Source organism: Eulemur rufifrons, chromosome 6, assembly GCF_041146395.1.
Source record: "Eulemur rufifrons isolate Redbay chromosome 6, OSU_ERuf_1, whole genome shotgun sequence".
NCBI lineage: Eukaryota > Metazoa > Chordata > Mammalia > Primates > Lemuridae > Eulemur > Eulemur rufifrons.
In genome coordinates, this window is record NC_090988.1 from 37324453 (window position 1) to 37344296 (window position 19844).

At 36.2% G+C, this 19844-nt stretch overlaps 1 protein-coding gene, 3 non-coding genes and 1 pseudogene across 4 annotated transcripts in view; 1 reads left to right on the plus strand and 4 right to left on the minus strand.

Annotated features, from left to right (window-relative positions):
- The window catches only part of CEP295 (centrosomal protein 295), a 49149-nt gene that overhangs the window by 2485 nt on the left and 26820 nt on the right, over positions 1–19844 (minus strand). Inside the window, exons 13-25 of the mRNA XM_069470939.1 lie at positions 18357–18494; positions 17838–17935; positions 14054–17564; positions 12886–13054; positions 12605–12748; positions 10800–10952; positions 5894–5997; positions 5232–5334; positions 4565–4813; positions 3657–3778; positions 2461–2641; positions 1148–1809; positions 85–225 (exon numbers count right to left, since the gene is read on the minus strand). Coding sequence (XP_069327040.1) covers positions 85–225; positions 1148–1809; positions 2461–2641; positions 3657–3778; positions 4565–4813; positions 5232–5334; positions 5894–5997; positions 10800–10952; positions 12605–12748; positions 12886–13054; positions 14054–17564; positions 17838–17935; positions 18357–18494 — 5775 coding nt within the window. The remainder of the gene's footprint in view (positions 1–84; positions 226–1147; positions 1810–2460; positions 2642–3656; positions 3779–4564; positions 4814–5231; positions 5335–5893; positions 5998–10799; positions 10953–12604; positions 12749–12885; positions 13055–14053; positions 17565–17837; positions 17936–18356; positions 18495–19844) is intronic.
- LOC138385617 (small nucleolar RNA U2-30) lies at positions 5421–5491 on the minus strand. Its single transcript, XR_011233837.1, has one exon. It is a non-coding gene; the product is annotated as a small nucleolar RNA U2-30 (small nucleolar RNA).
- On the minus strand, positions 5694–5773 carry LOC138385618 (small nucleolar RNA U2-19). Its single transcript, XR_011233838.1, has one exon. It is a non-coding gene; the product is annotated as a small nucleolar RNA U2-19 (small nucleolar RNA).
- LOC138385530 (U6 spliceosomal RNA) lies at positions 6465–6572 on the minus strand. Its single transcript, XR_011233763.1, has one exon. It is a non-coding gene; the product is annotated as a U6 spliceosomal RNA (small nuclear RNA).
- On the plus strand, positions 9014–9109 carry LOC138385566 (U6 spliceosomal RNA; annotated as a pseudogene).

A 19844-nucleotide genomic window follows, 5' to 3' on the forward strand; every position in this document is an offset into this window, starting at 1 on the left:
TGGAAAAAAAAAAACCTCAGTGTGCAATTGTTATAGATTGCTGTATCAATAAATCAATGTATGAATAAAAGCTATGAAATTTACCTGAAAACAGCTTTCTGCCTCATTCTCTGTCTTTTCTTCTAGTGTTAACTTTGCAAAATCTGCTTCAGTAATGCTGATATCACTGGTGCTCACTAAAGTAAGTTCTGGTTCTTCCATTATACCATGGCCAGATTCTGTCTCCTTTTCAGTACAAGCAAAAGGGAAATCATGTCAAAAAAATAGCCTTAGAACTTTCAAAATGTGCAAAAAGTAAATAAATGCTTTATACATCATGTGCATTTTGTATAAATGAAAATTATGGAAGAAAACAGCTTCCCCTTGAGCCCTCCTACTCCAGTGTTCACTTGTAGAAATACTGGAGAGGGCTTTGGGGATGGGGTGAAATAGTATAACTGAAAATACTTACTGAAAGGATTACAAACTTACAGGGGCGGGCCGATAATACGAGTGCAGGCTGACTGGAGCTATGCAGAACTGGAGTGCATATCCTATCTAAAGGGAGCGGTGGCCGGCTACCGGGTTATAGCCAAATACCGGCCACTGCTGCCACATTATAAATTTTTCAAAGGGAAGTATCTTTAGTTTTAAACATCGAGCAAGAATTTAAAAACATAAAACACAAGCAACCAAATTAAACACATTTGTGGTGTAGATATAGCTCTTATTTTCAATCACCTGTATATTTATGTTAAAGGATAAACTATACATAATATTAGAAGGTAAAAACTATATCCTTTTGGTGTTGAAACCAAGCAGATTATATATAACTTGCTAAATATGAGGAACAATGTTCTAACACTTATTCCAGTAATGGTTTTCGTGCAGTGCAGTGAGGCTTAACACTGAAAGCACAGGAAGAGACATCATTTATTGGGAAAGTTGGATAAAGGATATCTGAATTGGGATGAAAAAGATCTTTCGTAAAATTCTCTGGGAACAGCTTTCAAAATTTGGAGTTTTTTCTTGTTTTATTGGAGATTTCCAGTGACCACAAACTTGATTATCTCAGGAATATTACAAGTAGTTTTGCTTCTCTTGTGTTTCTAAAGTTTTTCCTGACAAGGAACTTAAATGCTATTTATATAACACATATTTCACTTACCCAGGTTGGAATAGAGTTCTGTAATGAAAATGATCCAGAATTTACAGAGAGCTCTGATTGTCCTTGTTGAGATAGATTGTTTATGATTTGGGGGGTTTCCGTTTCAGTTGAATTCTCAAAATATTTCTCATTTTGAATAGTTAATGAGTGTGGTGTCTGAATTGAAGTTCCCATCTCCACTGTTCTGACACATAATTGAGAGTCGATTTCGTCTACATGTGGATTTATGTCTAAAACTCCACAGGTTTCATTTTTATCATCTTCAGTGAGTCCTTGACTTTGTAACATTGTAACAATCCCTCTTTCTGATAGTTCTTCAAAGCCCAGTGTTTCTTTTCTGCTTTCTAGTTGCTGTTTTATTGAGCACTCACTAGAAGTAGAACCACATGGAGTGCTATGTTGTACATTCAACTGATCAAATACATTAGCCTCATCAGATGAACTGGAGACTGACCTTAGCACATTTCCTACAGAGAGCTGGAAATGAACACTTTTTTTATTTTGTAATATTTCAGTATGTTCTTCAGAGGAATAGTTCTGGTTTTCCATGCCTTGGAAAGAATCTCTTGCTTCAATGCTAAAAATACTCGGTAAATCAGCATGCTGGCTCCCCTCCTGTGAAGAAAATTCTGGCAGAAGCTGTTGAAAAGATCGTTCAGATCCTGCATTAAGTTTAAGAAATCAGTTAATCATTACTATATGTTGTAAAACTGGGATATAGACACAGTATCTAATAGTTTCTAAGTAAATTGCAAATAATAAAGTCAGGTTACTACCTGCAATTTTAGGAGTGAAAGTTGACGTATGTAAACATGAATACAAGGTCACAGTCATTTTTAAACAACTCTACAACTAACACCATGTATGTTATCCTTTTCTAATATTATTTAATAAAGAAAGTATGGCTGTTAAGATATTATAAGGATGCTTTTCCCCATAAGAGAACTGAATATTAATTTTAATAGCAGAAAGACTTAGCATAAGACATACATGTATCTCTCTCTCTCTCTCTGTATACACATAAAGTTCTAGAAGGACATTTTAACTGTAAGGTTTCAGGTAGGGAAGTTGTAGAATAAGAGGCAATACTTCTGCTTTTTATTTTATAAAGTTCAGTATTGTAAAAAAAAATGTATATATTACTTCTGTTATTTAAATAAATATATAATTAAAGAAACAAAACTTACAACACCAGGGACAGGGGTGAGGACGAACCAGAAGATGCCAGACATAATTTCCAAGGAAATGGATGTAAAGAACCATAAAAAGAGTACTGGGTTTTATTTAACTTTTCCTAACTTAGTCATACATACCCTCAATAATATTTTCTGTAGCAAAAGTCTGAGCTGCAGCATGAGCCAGGTTAGTGTCAGACTGCTGATCCAGGCTTGTGTTAAGAGAAGAATGCATGCTAGTCCTCCTCAACGCTGTGAAAGAAACTGTACTTTTGGATGATACAGTAGCATGGTGGTTTTCAGATGAAGAATCTGAGCTCTGACAGAAAACAAGGAAAGGCTGAAATACTGATTACGTATTACCAATTGAATCAATAATCATGATATTCCCTTGATATTATCCTTCCTTAATTATCACTTTACTGTCACAGTAATAATTTGCTTATTCAAATCTAATTGTTCCTTTTCAGTCAATATGAAAGAGACTTTAAAAAAAAACATTTAGAAAACAAATTGTGGGCCATGCTGTAATTCTAGCACTTTGGGAGGCTGAAGAAGGAGGATTGTTTGAGGCCAGGAGTTCAAGACCAGCCTAAGCAACATATTGAGACCCCCATCTCTACAAAAAAATTTAAAACCACTGGATGTGGTGGCACGTGCCTGTAGTCCCAACTACTCGGAAGGCTGAGGCAGGAGGATCACTTTGAACCCAGGAGTTTGAGGTTGCTGTGAGCCATGCTGATGGCACTGCACTCTAGCCTGGGCAACAGAGCAAGACCCTGACTCAAAAAGAAAAAATTAAATTAAAAAAGAAAACAAATAGTAAATTAACCAGGTAGAGTTTAGAACATGATGAGATAATTTTCTGATAAGCACGAACTATGTACCGTAGTCTAGGATGTCAGTCTGTGGAAACAAAAAAGACCCAGGTTTGAACCTCAGCTCCTTTACTCTACAGGAAGAGACTATTTAATTTTTACAGAATCACAGAATATTTATCTGTTTAAATATGTTACATAGTTAAAATTTCTCAAGTCCTCTATGGGATCATATCACTAGTTGGAGATAGGCTTACAGGATAAAGAAAATTCAAATGCAGCATTTTTAAATTTTGGTTCCACCTTAGAATAATTTGGGGGAGCTTTAAAAAAAATTCACAGTATCTGAGCAGTGCCAGAGATTCTGGTTTAATTGGTCTGGAGTGTAGAGTTTGAGCAATGGGAGTTTTAAAAGCTTTCCACATGATTCTAGTAAGGTTAAGACTGATTGTTCTAACAGAAAACTTAAAACTGTTCTTGGATATCCACCACAATGTGACATCTACTTTAATATACCTGGTAAAAGTGTCTGTTGTCTTGAGAAATCCCAGAGGATGGTGATGATAAATCAAAATCTGGATATGGTTCTAAGGGTTTAAATAGCTGACGATGCAAATTTGGAAAAACGTGTTCCAATTCTGGAAAGTCAAGGTCAACTGTTGGAATTTTGAGGGAAAAAAGAGATAAATTTTTAAAATTTAAAGTAAAGCCCAGAAAAGGAGTAAGAACACATTTATAAAAGCTTATTTTTACATAACACCAGTGCGAAGTTATTGCCATTTTTTCCCCATGACTGGCTGATCCTTTCAAATTAAGTCTTAATCATGATTATTTTCAAAGGTCCAAAAAATATGGATTCTCTTCGTGACCAAAACTTTTGACAAATATACATTTCCATTTCTGCTAGCTCCAAAGCCTTATGAGGAGGAACAACAGGCCATATATGAATTGTTGTAAGCTTAAAAAAGAAAAGCCCGCTGTATTCAAGGTCACTGTGGAGTGACCTGTACTTTATGTGCACTATCTCATTTAATCGTCAACATCCCTCTTTTACAGAAGATGAAAGAGTAACTTGCCCGTGGTTTTACAGCTAGGAAATGGTCAAACTATGACTTGAATCCAGGTCTGTCTGATTTCTGACTCTTGCTCTCAATACTGGCAATGCCGCCTCAGCTGTAAGAGCAAACTTTGCAATGGTAAAGAATGATTTGCTAACTAATCTCCTCTACACATTCTTTAGTCAGTCTAATTCACTCCAGATGCCCTCTCACTAATTTCCCTCAATATTTTCTGTGGTATAACTGCTGCGGCAGGCCATAAAAACATGAAGCTCAAACAATCACTACTTAAAACTAAAAAGGATGAAAGGTGAAAAGTTAGAAACACTTAATTTATATAAAAGTATTCCTTTAAAATAATTTTACCCCGCAAGTCTGTTTTTGTAGGTATCAAATTTGCTTCATTTATGTACTTGTCTATGATCTGCTGAGAGTGTGTGTGACCAGATGTAAATTCTTCCACTGCAGGCAAAAGAGATTTATGGCTGTCTGAAGAGTTCTGCTGTTGATAAATAACTTCTGTTGAAGGAACTATAGAACTTAAAATATTTGTTTCTTCTTCTTTATCAGTGGTAGATTCTTGTTCCCCATCATCCATGTGCTCTACAAATGACCCTAAAAATTGAGTTTAATGAAAATATTTAATTGACATCAACACTATATTCCTTTTAATGGTTACTTACTTTTTTGGAGACATAATTTGGTAGAGAGGTGTGGCAATATATGCTGCTAAGAAAACAGTGCAACCAAAAAATTTGCTTAGATTTCCACTGAATGGGAAAATGTGACATTAGCAAATTCTTCTCAAAAGTGTTGCTGGGGATCCAGAGAGCATCCCTGTTAAGTTCCAGTCATCTTTAGAATACCATGCTGTCCAATATTCTTCCAAGCATGAATACCTTACTTTTGAGATTTAGAGAAACAGTCCCCCCCGCAATGTATTGTGAAAAAGCAATGCTTCTTCCCTCCACTGTATTGCAACACAACTGGTGCTGCTGTTTCAATTAATTTACAAACATTCTGACATTATTACCTGGATCTGTAAAGCTCAAATCTGTGTTTTCATAACTTAAAAAGCTCCCAGTAGAAACAGTTACTGAAGATAATGGGTCATGAGAAATCTCTTGTGTTTTAGCCTAGAAATTAAGGGGAATATTAGACCATGACGTAGGAAGTAATAACTAAAAAACCCCAAACCATCAGCCTCAGCAGTTGTCAATTCTGAGCTCAGGTCAAGTGTAGAAACCTTCATAGTTACAAAGGTCAGTGGTAAAAATCTTTTCATCATCGCTCAGAAATGATTAGCCTTTCATACCTATACATACACACACATAAATCCACAACACACCCCTCCAATCTAATTCATGCATCAGCAGGCACTCAGTTATCCACTGTCATCTTTATGAAAACACACATGCACACGCACACACACACACACACACACCGCTTCAGACATATAATCCCTTATTGTTTTACATCGTTTTGTAGTTTTGCTTCTCAGAACTATAGAGATCATGCATCAGGTAGACTGGAATGTCTTCTGATGCTCAGATTTGGCTATTTTCATCATTGATCCACTTCAGTAAGAGCAGATCTCAGAGAACACAGACTTTAATATTTCACAACTTATGTAAACTAAACAAAGAGAATATGGAGCCAAGTAGCTCTAAAAATTAAGTAAATATTATTACTAACCTCATTATCTGGCTTTACATTTGGACCCAGATATGTATGCTCTTCTTCCTCAACAGCAAAACTTAATACTGCGTGATTCTCAACAATAGACTTCTTGACCTTGACTGAAAAATGGATTTTGGAATTCAAAATGGGGGAAAAAAGTTTGGATTAGGACACATCAAATTCTTAGCATCAGAAGGCACCAACCCATGCTTTCCTACAATTTATTTTCATATTTTGCTTTTTAGAGTTCCTTTATTTTAGATCAATGAAAAAAAATTCACCTTATTACTTGTTAAAAACATTTACTAGTCAGCACAATTATACTTTTTCTGGAAATTTGTGACTATTGTTATTTTATGAATAAAATGCTTTAAAAATATTTGAATATTAGGTCTAAAAGCTAGAATAGTGCCAATGTGATGGGAAATATTCTTATAATTATTTTAAGTTGAGAAGAATATGCAATCATAAATACAGTATGGTCCCAAAGATAAGAAAAATGGACATAAAAGAGACAATAAAGAAATACACCAAAGTGTAACCAGTGGTTGCTTATGAATGGTAGCACAAGGAGTAATTTTATTTTTTAAATATGGAACACTTCACAAATTTGTGTGTCATCCTTGTGCAAGGGGCCATGCTAATCTTCCCTGTACTGTTCCAATTTTAGTATGTGTGCTGCCGAAGCAAGCACAAAAGGAGTAATTTTTACTTACTCTGTTTTAGTGTTTTCTAAATTCACAATCAGTACATACTGCTTTTATTATGAATGATTATTCCAAATTATATTTGACACATTAAAACATATAAAAATTATACTTGTCTCATATTAATAACTCAGGCACTTTGAATTGATTTTTTTTTTCTTATTCCAAATAGCCAATATTTGTGAGAAAGCTTGCCAAGGCATATGATAGTCTGTGGCTCTGAACAGAATAAAATTGAAACTGTTCCACTGAATATAAACAAATTCTGCCTCATTATCACCATATTATTAAAAGATACCATGCATATTAAAAGTACGTTTCTTAAATGTTTGTGAAAGAAATATTTTAAAAATGGCAACCCAGTAAACAAACATAAACGCACACACACATACATATCTATCTGTATATGTGTGTTATTTATTCATAAAATAATATCTATATCATGGTTAATGATATGAAAACAAAGCTACTAGCAAATATTGCCTTTTTTTTAAATTTTTTTTTTTTATTTCAGCTCATTATGGGGGTACAAAAGTTCAGGTTATATATATTGCCCATGCCTCCCCATCCCCCCGAGTCTGAGTTTCAAGTGTGTCTATTCCCTAGACAGTGCACATCGCACTCATCATGTAGGTACTTTATTAAAAAAAATTTTTTAAATATTTTATACATACCATGGAATATTATTGTCTTCAATTTTTTTACATTCTTCTAGTCCATTTAAAAATATATTATTGTGAAATAACAGATTTAACTATTAAACTTATTTAGTTGCTTCTATACATACTAAATTTTAAATAAAATAAGACATGGCAAATTTTATAGTGAGGTATTATTTTTTTCTTTTTTTGTTTGTCTTAGGCTAGTCGAGTGAAGTAGCTCATTTAAAAGCTAGTTGGGAGATGAGAAGTTAATCTGAGGCTTTTCAATTTATCTTGTTGTTATCTATAATATACCTAGAAGACTCCCCCAGAGACATGAATGAAGAAGGTAGCATTTGGGTAGTGGTAAGAAGTGAAAAATAAAAGTGAGAGAAAGGAGCAAGGTCAGAGTTAAACAGTCGGAATCCGGGGGTGATTATGAGAAACAGAAAAGCAGCCCCTGATATTCAGGAGCTGACCTGGCATTATCAGCTAGGCATTGGTGTTCTACTGTTAAACAGCAACAATTTCATGGAATGCTAATATCAGAAAAGGCCACTCTGTGAGCATGATGGATGGAGATAAAATTCAGACCCCTCAATGCCTGAACACAGATAAAACTATGACGATGGTCAAACTATAAAAATGACCAAGCACCCTGTCATCCTGGGTAATATGAATAACTGCAGCATCTTTACCAGTTACAGCTCTAGTCTGACTCCATTCTTCCCACCTCTGAGATAAGAATTTCTTGGGTACCCAGTAATAGAATTACCCCTGCTTCCTGATAAAATTCAGTACTAATAAGCAAAGTCCTGTTTCCTTGAACCCTTCTCTAAATCACCTAATACAAGCCTAAATGCTGTAACAAGTCCTTTCTAGTACACCTTACTGAGCTGCCCCATGGTTGCTCTTAGTGTGCATTCTCCTTCACTGCAACAGGTCAGAACACTCAAGCTTTGCTCAACTACAGGTATGTCTTTGCTAGTCTTTGGCTAGAGGATATCAACAGATAGAATAAAAAGGAAACACAAGTATCTATTGGCTAAATCAAAAAGAATGACAAAATTTTATTTTAAAATGTCAAAAATTATAATTCACTGGAAATTATATTTTTTACAGTTATTTCAATCTACAATTTTTAAAGGAGATGTTAAAGTCAATTTTTTTTTGCTTTTTGGGGACAGTGTCTTCCTCTGTTGCCCGGGCCAGAGTACAGTGCTGTCATCATAGCTCACTACAGTCTCAAACTCCTGGGCTCAAGTGATACTGCCTCAGCCTCCAAAGAGCTGGGAATATAGGCACACACCAACACGCCCACCTAATTTTTCTATTTTTTTGTAGAGATGGGGGTCTCGCTATGTTGCTCAGGCTGATTTTGAACTCCTGGCCTCAAGTGATCCTTCTGCCTTGGCCTCCCAGACAAGTCAATTTTAAAAATATAAACCTTCATCGGGCTCTGTTGCACAATGGATAGTGCATTGGACTTCTAAAAACCCTTAAGAGAACAGGTCTCTCTCATCTCTCATTCTATTAAACTGTAGATACAACTAATATATGAAGTATCTTAAGTATATGTGACAGCTAAAATGAAATCTGGTTGGAAAAGGTAGTATCTTAAAAGCAGGCTTCTAACTAATAAAACAGTATTAGAACTATGCTTTGTAAAGTCAGTATGCGATATTGCACACAAAACATCTTGTTATATACATGCATAAACTCTAAAGTAAGAAAATTTACATTGGCTGTCTTTGGGTAGTAGGATTGATTTAAAGATTGTTCCTTCTGTGCTCGCTTTGGCAGCACATATACTAAAATTAGAATGATACGGAGAAGATCAGCATGGCCCTGAAAAAAAAAAAAAAGACTGTTCTTTCTAATTCTCTTTATCTTCCAAATATTTAAAAATAAACATAAAGCAGGTCATTTAGAATAGCCACAGATAGAATTTTTAAAAGAGGCCGGGCATGGTGGCTCACACCTATAATCCTAGCACTTTGGGAGGCCAAGATGGAAGGATTGTTTGAGGCCAGGAGTTGGAGACCAACTGGGGCAACATAGTGAGACCTCGTTTTTATAAAAAAGAAAAAAAATTTTTCTAGAGATAATATTTAACAATATTTAATACATTGATTGCCACACACAAAGAATTAGAAATTTTCCTTGGGGCCATAGTGTTTTATTACAAAAACAGAATAAAAACTTCAAGTATAATTTAAAGGTAAACATAAATAGAAAAACAAAATTTATTGACTTCTATTCATTTAATCCATGTTTTTAGAATTAAATTGTCAATATTAATTGTAATGCCGGGCACGGTGGCTCACGCCTGTAATCCTAGCACTCTGGGAGGCCGAGGCAGGAGGATTGTTTGAGCTCAGGAGTTCGAGACCAGCCTGAGCAAGAGCAAGACCCTGTTTCTACTAAAAATAGAAAGAAATTATATGGACAGCTAAAAATATATATAGAAAAATTAGCCAGACATGGTGGCGCATGCCTGTAGTCTCAGCTACTCAGGAGGCTGAGGCAGAAGGATTGCTTGAGCCCAGGAATTTGAGGTTGCTGTGAGCTAGGCTGACGCCACGGCACTCTAGCCCGGGTAACAGAGTGAGACTCTGTCTCAAAAAAAAAAATATATATATATTAATTGTAACAATAAGAACATCGACAAGTAAGATTTTATATATGCTTCATAGCCTGGTGTGGTGGCTCATGCCTGTAATCCTAGCACTCTGGGAGTCCAAGGTGGGAGGATTACTTGAGCTCAGGAGTTTGAGATCAGCCTGAGCAAGAGCGAGACTCCGTCTCTACTAAAAATATAAAAATGAGACAGGCGTCATGTTGTGCACCTATAGTCCCAGGTACTCGGGAGGCTGAGGTAGGATTGCTTGAGCCCAGGAGATTGTGGTTGCTGTGACCTAGGCTGATGTCACAGCACTTTAGCCCTAGCAACAGAGCGAGATTCTGTCCCTCCAAAAAAAAAAAAATTAAAAAGAAAAAAATAAACATATATGCTTCACATAGCCCTGGGGTCAAAACTAGAATGAGTTAAATGCAACTGTCAAGCAGTTAATGTGTTAATTAAATGTGGATTGTTACAAATAGGCTTAAACACAAAATTTATAGAAGCTGCCAACTGTATAAAATTCATGCTCTTGTATACTTCCTACTAGTATTTATTTATCAAAACAATTTAAAAGCAAAATAACTTATTTTCTAAATAAACTTTACTTCCCTCATTCAACTTTTTATATGTTTATTAAGAGCCAAAACTATAATATGTGAACATACAATACAGAAAGTGAAACCCAGTCTCCAAAAAAGGTACACCTGTACCAACACTTTCGTAATTATCATTCCCGATACCAGATACTTTTCTATGTATGAACACAAATTTTTCCCCCTTATTTAACAATTGCACAGAAAAACACAGTATGGGTGCCATGATGATTCCATTACCAACAGTCACTGAGGTTATTTACCATTTTTCACTATTACAAATAATGCTACAATAACTATCTTTTGTCTACATATCCTTGTACACAATAATTCTACTTTCAATTTATCTCTTACCTGGTTCATTATAGTCATCACCATAGACATTCTCCTGGGCATTTGGTTGAAGAGAACCAAATGGACCATGGGCTAGTGGGCTCCCAAGGAAACTTTGTTCTCTGCTTATTGAGACTCTCATGGGGTCTCTGTCTTGATAAAAATCTAGTTTACCTGGGAAGGAAGAAAAAACAAAAAAAGACGACTCACTAAATTTCCACTTAAGTTTCTAGAGCTAGGTAGAACTAAAATGGTAATTTAGGTTGTATGCAGAAATCTAAAATATTAATTCAATTTTACTAAGTTTTTAATGATATCCTTACCTCCCCATGCCAGATTATGCTTCAGTATTGACTAGTCACAAGAAAAATGCCTGGAGAATTTACTAACCATTAATAGTATTATTTAATATAAGGTATAATATGCATTCATAATATATACACATAAAGTTCAAAAATAGCCACAACTAATTTCTGATGTAAAAAATCAAGATGGGGCTTAGAGGAGAGGGAACAATAATTAACAGGGTGCAAGAGAAGAGTTTATGGGGTTCTCTAATGTTCCAGTTCTTGACTTGGGAGGTGTTTACACGGGTATGGTTATTACAGTGATAAACCACTGAAACAAACATAATTTGTGCATCTCTCTGAATGTATACTTTGATACAAAAACAAAAACAACTAATCAAAGGAGTGTAAGACACCCAAAAGCAGCGGGCTAACTTACTGTGTAGAACCGCCGAAACGCTTGGGAATTAAAGGCACCAGGTATTATTAATACAAAAGGAAGATGTGTGCCAGGTAACTGAAAACAGGCAGAATGTTTAAAACTATGTACTTTGAACAGTTGGATCCCCCAGTCTCCTAAAAATTAATTAGAAATTCAAACAGAACTGTTTACTAAGAATTACAGGGAGGAATTTTTTTTAGATAACTGGATGTATAGAGAACAATGAAGAAATATACCTGTTCTAATTGTCCTTAAAGCCAGGATTTAAGCATAATAACCCTATAAAACTGCAGTCCCCAACCCCCAAGCTGCCGACTGGTACAGGTCCATGGCCTATTAGGAACCAGGCTGCACAGCAGGAGATGAGTGGGAGGCAAGTGAAGCTTCATCTGTATTTGCAGCCGCTCCCCATTGCTTACACCACCGTCTGAGCTCTGCCTCCTGTCAGATCAGCAGCAGCATTAGATTCTGCATTGTGGTGAGTTGTATAATTATTTCATTACATATTACAACGTAATAACAACAGAAATAAAGTGCACAATAAATGCACTTGAATCATCCCGAAACCATTCTCCCCTCCCCCATCCGTGGAAAAATTATCTTCCGTGAAACTAGTCCCTGGTGCCAAAAAGGTTGAGGACCACTGCTATGAAAGATACAAGAAAAAAGCAGTGAAGGTACTAAAATAGAAAAGTAGCAAAGGAAAAGAGAGGGAGAGAAAAAAAAACCCAAGTTACCTCCTAAGGAAACAGCTTTAGAAGGCAGACATGAAAGGAAGTAGACATGAAAAGAAATAGACAGATATTGAAGATATCCCATCTTCAATATCCAGAAGATGGGATATTGAAGAATTTTTAACTATAATAAATTGGTTCCCCCATATACAAGACAAAGAAGCCATTAACACATAGTTATGTAATGCCACATTTTCTTTAAGTTCAAATTTTAAATACTGTTTATGTAAACTATTTTCTCCTTTTCACAAGTAGTCAAACCTAAGTTTCTTTAACAAAAAAAAAAAAAACTTAGCATCCTGAAAAAAATGTAGAAAACTTGCAAACACTAAAAAATTTTATTTTTTTAAACTATCTGTTTACCTAGTATAGAGGTTCTGCCACTTGCTGGTGATTCTACTTCTTGTATAGCACTAAGTTCATGTTGGTTTAAGTCCAAACCACATTTAACTTTTGCTACAGGTGGCTTTGAGGATCTTCTACCCAGTTCTTTCTCCAGATGCTCACCTATCAAGTCAATGACAACATTAGGCACAATAAAAATCTGTTAACATACTATAAACTTTTTATCAACCAGAGAACTGCAGGGGATGAAAACAAAGAACAATCAGCAGAATAATTACAATAAAATATGATTATCTTACCACTTTGCTTAGCACTAATATCTTCTGAAACCAGCTCATTATCATCAGAGTTGCTCCTATCTGCATGACTAATGTTTTCCTGATCATCTCTTGATAGGTCTTCAATATGAGGAAGACACTCTCTGAGCTGTCCCATCTTCTGGGTTTTTAAATCACTTTCAACTGTGGGCTGAAAAATTAGAGAGATGAGGGTAACACAAGTTGAAGGATCATGTGAAGAACTCATCAGATTTGTATCTCCCTTCTTAAATTAGAACCTCAACCAAATAAAAAGTTCCATCAATCATACTTTACAATTTTATCCACAGTTAAAAAATGAGATATGCTTCTAATACTGAAAGGATGATACTCTCATTGAAAAGTACAACCATGCACAGCCCGGGACCTAAAAACTCAGCCTCCACTGCACCTTTCCAGAAGAGATTATACTTGAGTACCTGCCTCTGACTTTCTTTTGCCATTACTTTTCTTCCAAATAACTGTTAAATCCCTAAAACTCAACTCAAACTTCTGAACATCAAAGGATTTGTAGAATTCTATTTAGACTAAATGACAAATTTAAGAAGTGGCCTTTTAAAATAAAAGATACATTCAAAATGTAGGAGAACACACTTTTGTCTCTCATGTAGAGAAACTATGAATGTCTGACTATGAATGACTGTGCCAGAGTCTTCTCAACAATTCAGAAACAAGCAGCAGATCCAGCTCTCCATCAGCCCAAGATTATGACAATTTTGCAACAGGTAATAATGTCACTTAAGGAAAAAGTGGGCACTAATTTTGATTTATCTATAAATGTCAACAAAGTGCTATCCATAAAGAGAACAAGGTCTGCTACTGCATAAGAAAAAGTATGCTAACCAGTTATTTTTACAATTTTAATCTTATGGTAAGTTTAAAACCCATTATAATGAAACTCCAAATGAGAATCTATTAATACATTTTTTTTGTGGTGTCTATATTTGAAATTAGTTGGGCTTCAAATAACTACTAACATCATAAACACCATCTGAGGTAGATCAATTTTTGTTTTAATTTCTACATTGTTTAGGGTAGAAAATCAAAGTACACTTAAGGTCAAACTACTTATTATCAGTAACTAAAAACTTATAAGCCTAGGCTTAAAACTAAATTATTTAATTCATAGATATTCAAGTTTAAAATATACCTGACTGTCTTTAAAGAGATCTTTCAAAGTCTCTTGGTGTTTCTGTATCTGCTGCTGCAATGCTGTTTGTCTCTGAACAAGCAATTCTTCTTGGGCTTTCTGGCTATAATGCAGAACTTCTTTTTGTAGATCCAACTGCTTCTGAAGTCCCAAGTTATCTTGCTGAGCTAAGATAGGCTGTGAAAAACTCAAAAGTCTATCTTGAATTCTCGGGGTGACAGAATCAGGTGCAGGAGCTACACGTTCATTCTGGGATGAATACATTTCACAAATGCTTTTAGATTTAGCTTCAGCAAATGGTAGTGGAATAAATGAATGCTCTATTTCCTTGGGTAGAAACAAAGAGGGGACAGCATGCTCAGCATATTCACTTTTGTTCAACTTACTTTGTTTGTTTAAAAGCAGTTCATCCTGGGGTTTCTCAGAAGAATATACCACTTCCCTTTCTAAGTCCAATTGCCCTGTCAAATTGTCTTGCTGAGGCAGAATAGGCTGTGATAAACTCAAAAGCCTATCTTGTGATCTTGGGATCTCAGGATGAGTTGAGGGAATATTATTGTTACTTTTGGTTGGGAAAGATTTTTCGGTTCTTTCAGAGTCAGCAATAGGCACTGCTACTTGGGATAAAAATGAAGAGCCAGTCTGCTCAGATGATATCCTTTTCTCCAATTTACTTAACTTTTCCAAAAGCATTTCTTCTTGGACTTCTTGTCTAGATCGAATGGCTTTCCTTTGTATATCTAACTGTTGTTGAAGTGCCTGCAAATCACCATGGCAAGGTTGGATAAGATGCTCAGAAGAGACATTTTCCTCAAAAGTACATGGTTTTAGCAAAACCGGTTCTTTCTGGGTTTTCTCAATAGAAGGAAGGGAATTTGTTTGTGCATGCAAGTGTTCTTCAGATGCAATCAAATTATCTTGTTGAGGTAAAACAGGAGGTGATAAACCCAATAGCCTATCAGGCAATCTTGGTATCTCAGAAAGACTCGAGGAGACTGTATTATCACTGTTCATTGGACAAGGTTCTTGCATGTTTTCAGATTCAGTAAGAGGTAAGGAAGCAAGTGAAGGCTGCAACACCAGGGGTAAGGAAGAGGTGCTAACCGGCTGAGGAGATACTCTTCCCCTCCACTCACTCTGTTTCTGTAAAAGCAGTTCTTCCTGAGCTTCCTGTCTAGAATGAACGATGGCTTCCCTCTGTGTAGCTAACCGTTCTTGAAGTGCCTTTAAATTATCTTGTTGAGGTTGGATAAGTTGTGATATTCTCAAAAGCCTATCTTGCAATTGTGGGATCTGAAAATGTCTTGAAGAAATTTTACTATCATTCTCTGTTGAAAGGGCTTCCTGGGTTGTACCAGACTCAGCTGAATGTAATGAAGTAAAAGAATGCTGCACTAACTGAGGCATGAATGAAGATGAGACAGTTTGTTCAGAAGATGTCTTTTCTTGGGTTTTCCGGCTGAAATGAAGGGCTTCTTTCTCAGGGTCTAGCCATTCTTCGTGTTCCTCCAAATTACCTTGTAGAGGCAGTCTGTGTTGTGAGAATCTCAAAAGTCCTTCCTGAAATCTTGGGATCTTCGAATGGCTTAAGGGAACTGTACTGTCATTCTCCATTGACATACATTCCTGGAATCTCTCAGATTCAGCTACCTGGGATAGGGATGAAGAGGTTCCAGTCTGTTCAGAAGAGATTATTTTTTCCGATTCACTTTGTTTGTATACAAATCCCTGAATTTCTTCTTTAGCGCCAACTATCACCCTCTGTATGTGTGACTGTTCTTGGAATGTTGTCAAATTTTCTTGCTGTGGCACGATATGGTGTGGGAAAATAAAAGACTTATCCTGAAATGTTGAGGGTATCAAGTGACTAGAGGGAATTATATTCTCCTTCTCCAAAAAGTAATGTTTCTGAATTCTACTAGGTTCAGCTTTAGCAAAAGCTTCTGAAGCAACTGAATGTTGAACAACCACTGGTGAGAAAGAACTCATCTGCCCAGACTTACTGTCCCCCAAATCCCTTTGTCGATGTAAAAGTAATTCAGGCTGAGCTCCAGGCCTAGCCTGAAGAGTATCCCTCTGTGTAGTCAGCTGTTCTTGGAGCAACTTCAAACTATCATGTAGAGGTAGGAACTGCTGTAGGAAACCTGAAGACCTATCCTTAGATTTTGAGATTTCAGATTGTCTTAAGAGAAGTCCTTTCTCACTCTTAGATGGACACTGCTCCTGGATTTTTCCATATTTTGTATCAGCAGGAGGTAATGAAGTAAATGTACGCTGAGCAACCTCAAATGGGAGAGAAGAGGGCTCAGCCTGTTCCCAACATTCTCTTCCATCCAATTCACTCTGTTTATGTACACATAGTACTTCCTGGGCTTCCCGCCTCGCCTGCAGGCTATCCCTCTGAATATCCAACTGCTCTTGGAGAAATTTTAAATTATTTTGCTGCAATGAGATAGGCTGTGAAAAACTCAAAAGCCTATCCTGAAGTTGTGGGACTACAGGATGGTCTGATGAAACGACAGTATCAGTCTCGGTTGGAGAAGATCCCTGGATTCTTCCCAGTTCAGCTCTGGCAGAAGGCAGTAAAGCAGAGGAATCTGGAGCTACCAATGGAAGGAATATAGAGAGGCCAATTTGCTGTTCTAATTCTTTCTGTTTGCCCAAAAGCAATTGTTCCTGCACTTCCCGTCTTGCCTGAAGAACTTCCTTCTGTAGGTCTAACTGTTTTTGCAGAGCCTTCAAATTACCTTGTTGGGCTGTGATATTCCCTGAGGATGGCAAAGGCCTCTCGTGCATTTGGCTGACCACAGAATGGCTTATGGAAACTGCACTTTTGCCTGTGGTTGAAAAGGGTTCCTGGATTTTTCCAGATTCAACTTTACAAGGCAGAGAACTAAAAGAATGCTGAGGTACCAGTGGTAGGAATGAAGATGGTTCAGTTAGCTTAGAAGATATACTTTCACTATTCTCTGAGAATATTTGCTGGGACTGTAAAGTTTGAAAAGCTGTTGCCCTTAATGTTTCAGATATTTTTGTAGCATCCTGTAATATTGGTGGCCTGTCATCTGACAAAGCCCTTGAAAGTGTATGAGAATCTTTAGGGACCAATTTATAGTCTCTCTGCTGTGTTTCAGTCTGTGAGAATTGCCCTAGATGTTCTTGAGATTCTAAAAGTTGCTTAGCTACAACACCTGAAGTGCTAAATGTTTCTGTTATTTCCACCGGTCTTTGTAGAATGTGATTTTGTCTTGGTACTTGAAAATAATCTTGTTCTAATTTGGAGATCTGTGTTAGTTGTATGGGTTGATATTTGTTAGAACTCAATTTGGGTCTCTGACCTTGATCACAATGCTCTGATACAGCAGTAAGTGTTTCCGATTTCTGTGGTGGTACTGATACAGCAGAATCAGCTATCAATGGTGGAGCTGACATGGATGGGTACCTTTCTCTTAACATAGTTTGATATTCAAGTAATCGCTTCCTGGCTGTTTCAATAGACTGCCTGTGTAACCTACCGAAAACAAACACATATTATTTCTTTTTTAATGGAAAAAAAATGCCCCACATACTCAAATGTTTATACATTAAATTAACAACAGCACTCTAGGATTTTCCACTCACGGTGGAAAAGAAACAACACACTTCCCTTTGAGAGGGGCATAGTTCTACGTGCCATAGTTCTAAGGGAATCCCAATCAGATCCTCATATAAATCAAATAAGAAATCCTAAAAATGTAGCCACACATTATCATATATAAATTATACCCTAGCTAATAGCTAATACCTGTTTTGTTGTAAAAGCTGATGTTGATAGTTACGAATCATCTGCCTGTGACTATCTTCATCACAAATTACAGTGCGTGATGTTGAAGCAGCACCAACCTAATAAAAGACAAAGTTACTAATTAAAAGGCAAATTCAGAAACAAGCACTAAAGTATTTTATAAAAACTAAAGTTCTGTAATTGTAAACTTCTACATAGTTTTGTTTTTATAAAAAGATTGGCACTTTCATTAGTTAGAAAAGAAGTAATCTACCATTCTCCTTTAATGCCAAGTCCAAATGCTCAGCGTATGCATTACATGCAAACCAGGGTCATATATATTGGCACTCTATAGAAAATAAAAGAGGAAAGCCATAGTGCTGGTACAAACTTATTTATATATACATACATTATTAAAAGAAAAAAATGATCAGATAAAAATTTGAAAGGCATTTACTTTTCTAGAAGCTCTGATTGCTCATCTTTTCTTGCCACCCCCCACCAATGATTTATGTAGGAATGAAATTTCCTGCATCCTACCCCAGTCTGTTGAGTTTTTTTCCTTTTTTCTTCTTCCAGCTGAGCTCTGAAGCAGTCAGTTTCTAATCTTAATTTCTGTTGTTCAATTTGTTCAAGTAATTCCAACTGCTTTTGCTTCTGCTCTTCTATTTCCATTATCTAGGTAACAAAAATACGATTGATCTATTAACAACAAATGCATACAAAAGAAAAGTTAATGTGCATTACATTAAAAAGAAATAGGTCTCATAACCAAGAGTATCCAATTATCCAAGAGGTAAATGGTGATGCTTTATCTCAGTTATTGCCACTGACGGAGGGAGGATGAGAGGGAAAGATAGAAAAAAGGGGAAAAAAGAAAAAAGGAGAGAAGTAAAAAGAGAAGAAAAGAAAGAATAAACACATTAACTATTTCTGTTATGGGAGCACAACATAGAAATTATAGATTACCACTGAAGAACCACCTCCAGAGAAGCAGCAAATGATGTGTAGCCAAATTCTATGTTCACACCTTTAATTTTACATTGTTCCCAGTATAAATAATGACTGAAGAAATTAAATAGTGAGGCTTCCCAAAATACTTTGATTTCTTAGGCATATCCATTAAGAGGTATAGTTATGCAGAAGCCAAATAATAGTACAATGAACAACATTCTGTGTCTTTTCTGTCAGGCACAAAACAGAAAAGAAGAAAATGGCAGAGGGATGACACATAAACTCTTAGTATCATTCAAATACACATACACTCCAAGTAACATGAACATACGTGTGAGTGACTATGAGTTTCATAAGGATAAAGACTAGCCTGCCAAATTCAGTACCTTAAGTCCCCCTTTATCCACAGTTTAGCTTTCAGCAGTTTTAGTTACTTACGGTCAAGTGGCTCAAAAATATTTAAAGGAAAATTCCAGAAATAAACAATTCATAAGTTTTAAATTGCACACTGTTCTAAACAGCATAATGAAATCTTGTGCTGTCCTGCTGTGTCCCATCTGGGACATGAATCATCCCTTTGTCCAGCGTATTCACACTCTAAACTCTACCTGTCTGTAAGTCGCCAAGTAGCCGTCTAGGTTATGAGACCGTCAAGATAGTGGAACAGAGCTTGTGTTCAAGTAACCCTTATTTTACTTCATAATAGCCCCAAAGTGCAAGAGAAGTGATGCTGGTAATTGAGATATGCCAAAGAGAAGTTGTAAAGTGATTCCTTTAAATGAAAAGGTAAAAGTTTTTGACTTAATAAGGAAAGAAAAGATAGGATGAGCTTGCTAAGATCTATGGTTAATGAATCTCCTATCCATGAAATTGTACATTCGTGCATACCATATATATAGTTTGGTACTATCTGCAGTTTCAGGCATCCAGTGGGGGTCTTGGAACATAGCCCCTGTGGGCTAGAGGGGACTCCTGTACAGTCCCTGATACACAGGTAAGTATTCATTGAATAAGTAGAAAAAAGAATGCATGTGAAGTTTTATCAAGAGGAGCACTTGTACTAGAGATAATGAA